At 35.7% G+C, this 8,360-nt stretch overlaps 1 protein-coding gene across 1 annotated transcript; it reads right to left on the reverse strand.

Moving 5' to 3' along the window:
- Nucleotides 1–715: 715 nt before the first annotated feature.
- On the reverse strand, nt 716–4,111 carry LOC105811363 (olfactory receptor 51A4-like). Its single transcript, XM_012645546.1, is given in 3 exon segments — nt 716–1,051; nt 1,054–1,662; nt 4,091–4,111. Coding segments are annotated over 3 exon segments (966 nt in total).
- Between the last annotated feature and the right edge of the window lie 4,249 nt (nt 4,112–8,360).

Consider the following 8,360-nt stretch of genomic DNA (forward strand, 5'->3'; position numbering starts at 1 on the left):
TCAAAATACTTTAGAATGAGAGAATTGTAATTTTTTTTTTATTTCAGCATATTATGGGGGTACAGATGTTTAGGTTACATATGTAGCCCTTGCTCCCCACTCCCCCCCAAGTCCGAGTTTCAAATATGTCCATTCTTTGGGTGGTGCACATTGCACTCTTTGTGTATGCATGTACACGTCCCCTCCTCTCTCCGCCCCCCTGCCCAACATCCAATACACGCACACACACACATACCCTGTGATTAGGAGATGTTGAGCCATTAGAATAAGTGTGTGTGCTTAATCTTTCTGTACACTTGAATCATACAGGAGCTAATTAGAGCCATGATTGCTTTTTCCTAAATGAACATGTTCTTTTCTCTTTTCTTTTTTTTTTAGAATAATACTATGAAAATTTTTTGAATCTTAATTAGTACTGTACTGCTATGGTTGAGGCTACTTATAGCTGGTAGTGTACAAAGATAAAAAGGAAAAAGGAGGTGGGAAACTTAGGTATAAACATATTATGACCCCAAGCCCAAATTCCAAGATATCTAATCTAGAATGTCCTTGCTTTTTAATTAAATAAATAACGTGACATTCAGTAGTCCTATTGAGTATATGCAGTATAACTTTGTGTTCAGTCTCTAGTCCTTCATTGCTGTTCTTGGATTCCTATGTTTGTTCTGAAATTGCAAAGTGAGCTGGGATTTCATTGAAGCTAAAATTTCTGCCATCAATGCTGTTTCTGACATAATTTTGCCAGGATCAGATTTCTAATCTGCTGACTCTTCACAGAGTACACAATGGGATTCATCAGAGGGGGAACTAGAAGGAAGATATCAGCTATTATGACCCTAATAACTGGAGAAACATTCTTGGCAAACCAGTGAAGGGCCGCCAAGGTGATGATGGGCACATAGAAGATGAGCACAGCGCAGATGTGGGAGACGCAAGTGTTGAGGACCTTGAGGCGACCCTTGTGTGAGGCAATGCCCATAACAATTTTCAGAATCAACATGTAAGACACAGAAATGCATATCAAGTATAATACAGACAAAAGAGCCGCAAAAACAAAAACCCATAAATGATATTAACCCTGTTGTCAGAATAGGCCAACTTCATGACATCCTGGTGGAGGCAGTAAGAGTGAGATAAAAGGCTTTTCTTACAGAATTTCAGCCTCTTTAGGATAAAAGGGAAAGGCAAGACAACTGAAATAGATATTGCAGCAAATACAAGGCCAACTTTAATGACTCTGTCACTGGTGAGGATGGAGGTGTATCTCAAAGGGTTGTAGATGGCTATAAAGCGATCAACAGACATGATGAAAAGTACTGATGACTCCATAGCTGAGAATGCATGAATGAAAAACTCTTGGGCAAAGCAGGCATCTGAGGAAATTCCTGTGGCATTGAACAAGAAGATTCTCAGCATGGTTGGAAGAGAGGAGATGGACAGTCCCAGGTCGGAAAATGCCAGCATGGAGAGGAAATAATACATAGGCTCGTGCAGAGACGTCTCAGTTTTTATGAAACAGAGGATGGTGCAGTTCCCCAGGATGGCAACGAGGTACATGAGGCAAATGGGAATGGAGACCCAAATGTGAGCATGCTCCATCCCCGGGATCCCAATCAGGAAGAACACAGAGATTTCCAGTTTGGAGGTATTAAAGACTGACATCTCAGGAATATGAGGAAATCAGCATGTGGGTCTCAGAAGAGGCTTCCTGCAATGGCATAAATAAATTGGCTCAAATGAATATTCTTTGGTCATTTGGTTGGTATGAATCTTGTGATTCCACCTATTACCCTATAATAATTCTTAGGACTAAAGCAAAGTATTTCATAAAATATAAACAGTACTAATGGTAAGACCTAGGTAAGTAAGAGGCCAGGAAGGACTTAAAATATATATTCATCCACAGAAGTAATTTTCCAACAGATAGATATATTCCAAATGCCATTTCTGGACTCAGCAGACAGGAAGGAAGTAGTAGAATTTTCAGTCTCTATTTCTTGGAACATATTTTGTTAGGACAGTGAAATTCTAACCTTGGAAATTGGATGGGTAAGTATAGGATCACATAAGGACATCCGCATACTACAACTGCATGTATTGTTATCAAAGACTATTAACCTTAAGAAGCTGTATTATTTCAAAAATTTGGCCAGGAAAACTTGATATCCACATCTAAGAGAAAGAAGTTGAACCCTACTTCCCACCTTACATAAAAATTATCTCAAAATATTCTATAGACATAAGTGTGAGAACTAAAGCAATAAACCAAAATGACATACCACTTCACAAATATAGAAATGCTTAAATAAAAAAGAGACAAATAACAACAATTGTTAACAAAGATGTGGAGGAACTTGAACCCTTATGCATTGCTGAAGGGATTGTACAATTGTTTACCCACTTTGTTCTTTTTTTAAATTTTTAAATTTAAAACATTGTATTGTATCTTAAAATAATTAAATTTATTGTATATCAATAATATAGCAATGAAATTGTTATAAAATAAGATAAAAATGCATCACCAAATACCCTTACGTTTCTCTTATATACCAGACAGACATACGGAAATGGATATTTTGTCTTAAGAATATCCATCTGGAGACCTTGCTATGTTGTCCTTGTCTGACTGCTACTGAGGGAATTTTTAGGTTGAGATGGCTGACCACCCACTTTAGAGTCAAAGGAATATGAATTTAGGTTCCAAACATGGAACATAAAATAGAATAGCCTACCTGGGGTCACTTTTAAACTGGATTCTGTCAAACCAAGGAGAGAGTGAGCAGAAGAATGAAGGGATGAAGATTAGCCAACTGAAGAAGAGGGCATAGCTCATCAATACAGTAGCACTGAGAGGTTTCAGGAGGTGGTCTATGAAGATTGCAAAGGGGTTGTCAAAATAGAGGCAACTTTAAACATCTACTAGACTTGAAAATCCTGAAGCCATCAAATGACAAATAAGAGCATCTCTGCCTCTACTTTCTCTTGCTTTGCTCTAATTCTTGAGGAATAAGAACATCTAAATTAAGATATACCTACTTAAATATCAGGTGTCCTCCTGCTGTTTTTTTGTTGAAAGCAAAGCAAATTTACTGAAGATAATGTGTGCACATCACTATAAAAACATAAATATTTCAAAATATTAAAGGATGAGCAAATAAATGTACAGTTAGCAAATGTGTTTTGCTTTCACATCAATTGTTGCTCACTAGGAAATTGGTATTATCTTGCACATTGGCTTCCAGGTCAATTGCTTATCATAATGCCATGTTCTTTTGTCTTGACTTCTTTTGTCCTCTCATTTGATGAAACGGACTTATTGATTTATTTTGTTATTTAACAAGTTCAGAACTTGTCTATTGCTGATTCTTTCCTAAATATTTTTACGTGCTTGTGTCTTCCCTGTTTCTCATATATATACATGTATATATATGTATAATTTTTAATTTTCCTTTCTTCTATATCTATTCTCTCCTTTCTAACTTACCATTCATAAATACAGCATATGCCTGCTGCGTTTTTGAGCTGCTATCTCTGTGTCTGCTTCTCTTGAGCTTTTAAATTGTTTTCCCTGAGTTAAACTATTAATACAATTCCTTAGGTTGAATTCTTAGTTTGATTTCTGTCTCTAAGTTGCTTATCAGAGGTTTAGTGATAAACCACAGCAAAATAAAGTTTCGAAATAGATGGACAAGAAATAATAGGATAACTAGCAGAGAAATGGGGATTTCTTGACGCAATTAAAAAACACACAGGATAAAAATAAAAGCATTACAAGCAATTTACTGAATGGCTACCACATTTGAGTTTGGAACACACACCACTAGCATCAAAGGAGGATGTATATGTCCACAGTTATTACAAAATGTCTTTGTGCTGGGTGTAAGATGTGTCTTCCTCTAGGAAGAGTCTGATCATCTGTCTACTCTTAAGAAATCTCAGAAAAATATTCCGTGTAAAACGCCTCGATTGAAACACTGATCACTGCCCTCGGTTCTGGGAGACTGTATACACTTTAACCTTCAGAACATCATCACTCCCCCACTTGAGTCCTCTGTTGCTTCTAGATGGGTCTATCATCCCCTAAACACACCAGAAAGCTTCTCACTTCCATACCGTTGCTTCAGAAGATGGTCTGAAATGGCTCATGTGGGAATTGATATTATCTCATTAAGTGGCGTCTAGTTCAATTTTTTATTATGTTGCCTGTTCTCTTTTCTTGTCCTCTATTGACCTCACATGTTGCAAGAGTCTTATAGATTTTGTTTTTCTATATAATCAGCATTAACTTTTCTACTGTTGACTCTGTTTTCTAAACATATATACCCAAAATGCTTTTCTTCTTGTCTCTCTCTCTCTCTCTGTGTCTCTCTCTCTGTTAAACATATTTGTGTATGTATGTCTGCATCTTTCTCCTATATCCTTTCTCTTACCTCTAGACACACAATCCATAAACTGCAACAGATGCTTGCTGTGTTTCTGAGCTGTTACTCCTGTGACCACGTCTTTTGAGTTTTTGAACTTGTATCCCTGAGTTTAATTCCAGCTCCCCAGGTTGAATGCTCTGCTTACTTTAACTTCGGCCTCCAAATTTAGTAATAGATATATCCGCAGAAAAATTAAGTTTTGAAGTAAATGGGCATGGCATCATAGGTTAAATAGTGCTGAGCAGAGAGGAAGTTCTAGATGCAATTAGCACATAGGAAGAAAATAAAAACCTTAAAACAATTGATTGAATGGCTATTACATTCATGTGTGGGAGGCACTTACCAGTAGTATCAAAGGCGATCATGTCTATGTACAGTTTTTACAAAACGCCTGTGTGCTATGTGTCAGACTTGTTTTCCTGTAATGTTAGTTTGATTATTCTGTGTTAAGAAAGGCCAGCTTTCAACATTTAGGGTTTTACTCTTTTGGGATTGTGATTTTGGGGATTTTAGACTTTAGGAATTTAGACCTTAGAGATGTTGATCTTTTGCTATTTCAGCATTCAGGATTATGCCATTTGGGATTGTATCTTTTGAGATTATGATCCAAATCCATCTAAAAAAATGTATGCAGTAATTTTCTATGGTACCTGTCTGTACATAACACTATAAATTATTTTCCTTTAATATAAAAGAACCTAAGACAAATTTGACATTTTCCATATTACAAAACTTGAGCAAGGTCTGCTGTATCTGCTGCTTAGAGTGCTGTGTTTTTGTTGTTTGTTTGTTTCTAGTTTATCTACTAGTAAACACAGATTAATCCTCAAATCCTTGGTCAAAGTCTTACTTTGTAATAGGAGTAGCAGCAACCCAGTGTGTAGTGCTCTCCTTGATACTATCGCTGCTTTGTCTCTTCCCTCTAGATTCTCAGAATCACATATAACCAGATATCATTTTTATTAATATAGAAACCAAAATACACTGAATGAATTAAAATTCATACTCTTAATTGCTGGTATTTAAATTAAATGATTAAATGGAATTTATATAAGACCTACTCCTATAATATTACTTAAAAGCTGTGAACTCTTAGAAAGATTTTTGTTAGAATTTTAAGGTTTCTTTCTTGTTTATTACATTAACTGCCACATGAGTTGTATTGAACTCATGCTAGTTTTGAGCCCAGGCCCTAGTGAAGCAATCCTGGGCCAAACCCTGCCATTGGTTAGTGAAAATCTTACTTATTAAAGTTCTTATTATTGCAATTAAGATGGACAAATTAATTATAAACATGTGGGTTAAGTGAATAGTAGTGAAAAAATTTCATTTTTCATTAATGTTTTTATTAAATTAGAAAGGATTGTTTTGTTTTTCAAGTTTTTATTCTATTTTCATAATAAAACACTGTGGCCCCAAGGAAAAAAAGTTGTTTCTTGTGCAGTAGTCAATGTGTTATCAAGAGAAGAAAACTATAAAGCAAACACTTAAACCTAATCAAAAGCATGCTCAATTTGGTCAGACTAGAGAGACAGAAACTCCTAGTCATCACTATTGCTCTCTCACAGTGGTCTCATATCCCCACCCCAAAACAACTTATACCAACATGTAAGGTATAATTCTACCATTCAGTTACGAGTTCCAAGAGCTGTGTGCAGGTACTTGGCTTTGAATTTATTTCTGTGCTGAGACAGTGATTTTGGATTATCACTTGGTTGATTTCCAGGAGCTGGCAGAGCTCTGGATTTCTACCCTACATTTACATACATTGTTGGACTTTTTAAAGGCTCGGGGTTCTGGTATCCTTTCTAATCACTTGGAGAACAGAGCATTACAATAAGCATGTGAATTACTTGCTTGAGCTGGTGCAAAGGCAAGTGTGAACGTTAGGAAATTTACCAATAAGTGGGTAGGTAGTTGGACCCACATGTCAAAGTCAAGAGGAAATAGAGATGGAATCCCAGAGTTTCACTGTTGTGGAAGTGCAGCAATTTATCCTGATCTGAAAAGTCTAATCCTCCTTCCAGATGCTTTCCCATTAACTGAGAAAGCTCTGGGGATTCCAACTCAGCTGAAGGTACTTAGAGGAAAATAAAAGTCCCTTCTGGTGAATTCTTAACTGTCTCTGAAAGCAAGGAGGATCATAAAGTCCCACATAAGGGGGAATAATTAACAATTTGTCAACAATCCCTTTTAAGCTTCCTATGCTCTCTCTGGCAGAATTATGATGCCATGATCCCAAACACCATCTGAATAATCTTACAGCAGATTGATAGTGTAACTATGTTCTGCTTCTTCCACCAGAATTAACTTTCTTAAAATTACAAGTTTCTCATTTTACAAATCAAGAAGGCTTTGAAAATTTAATTTGAATCTAGCATCTTTGAGGTTGGTGGTTTTCAACTGGATCTTCAACCCATACTTTAGTATAGAGTTTTATATTATAAATTACAAATGCCTGGGCCCTATTCCAAATTCACTGAATCTCTTTACTCAATATGCCTTGTATATTCTTGATATTTTCTTGGTATATTGTGTATATCATTTCTCATGATTTATATCATATTTCAAGATTGTTCCCATTGTAAGAAAGGTGATTATTCACTTTCAAATATCAGATGTAACCTTCAATGTCCTTAAACAAAGGCTTTATGATTATCCTTGGCGATGTTTTGTTTAAAATTTCTTTTTCCATAATGGCTTTATTATCATGTTTTGCATATCACCAATACAATTAAATTTTCTTACCAGTTGCATTATACTTGTCATCAAAATCTGTACATTAAAATATATCATTAATAAATTGACCATGGCTTCTTAAAGAGAGACTTAACTCTCTTTAGCTAACTTAACTATGTTAAGACTATGCATAGTTTTTGTTTCATTCTGTTGCATTCCTGGAATGTCCTCAATCACTAACAGGCCAGAGTTTTATGTTTTCAACAGAGAAGAACCCTGTCAGAGCCTGTGGAAAGGACTATACTAGCTACTTCAAAATTCAAAGGTAGACTCATGGGTATCTTACAGACCCTCCAGTAGGCTGAGTCATGATTTCCAGGAAGCTTTTTAGTCAAGAGGTGGGTAAATCCATGAAACTATCAGCTCAAAATTGAGCAGAGTAACAGTTATTTTCACATGACTAAATCAACAGATGAAGAACATTATATTGTGTTTGTTTGGAATATTGCTTATGTTGTTTTATGTTCTATTATCTTAATATATAAGATCCTTCTCTTTTTTCTAAGCTCTCTGTAGCCCATAATAATCTAGTAGATGCTGCTTTTTGAAAACTGAAATGAAAAATTTTGAAATCAGTGCGATTTTCATTGAATCTTCAGAGTTCACAAGATTTTACCAAGTTTCCTTGGTTTTTATGACATACTATTTACAAAGTTGCAACAAGAACCTGCCTTCTTGTTAACTATGATATAATTAAAAAATTGATTATCCAACCAAGATCTTTCCTGAAATATGATAATGGATAATGTTTAATTACACGACTAGCCACTTTTGAGGAACTACAGTTGATTGTGTGGATCCAATGCTGACAGTTTATCTTCCAGGTAAACTGGCCTGGTACCTTGCTTATGTAGTTCAGCCCTGAGAGTGATAAGGAAGATCACATCCAGGCAGGCCACGATACTTGGGACATTTTGAGGACCCTGAGAAAAGAAAATATTGCACAAAATATAGATATCTGAAGGCATAATTTGATTGACAGAGTTTCTTGAACTGAGCTTCCTAGACTAGGTACAGCATATAATAGTGTCCTTTAAATGTCTAATTTGAGATTCCTTACAAAAACCTATAATAAAGTTAAGAAGGCCTGTATGACAAATTAGCATTTTTTGCTACCCTTCTGTAAATATTGAAGCTAAATTTAATGAGGAAAGTCTTATTTTGTGGTCAAGAATGGTCTATCTTTGAGATTTTTTT

Source organism: Propithecus coquereli, unplaced genomic scaffold, assembly GCF_000956105.1.
Source record: "Propithecus coquereli isolate 6110/MARCELLA unplaced genomic scaffold, Pcoq_1.0 Scaffold235, whole genome shotgun sequence".
NCBI lineage: Eukaryota > Metazoa > Chordata > Mammalia > Primates > Indriidae > Propithecus > Propithecus coquereli.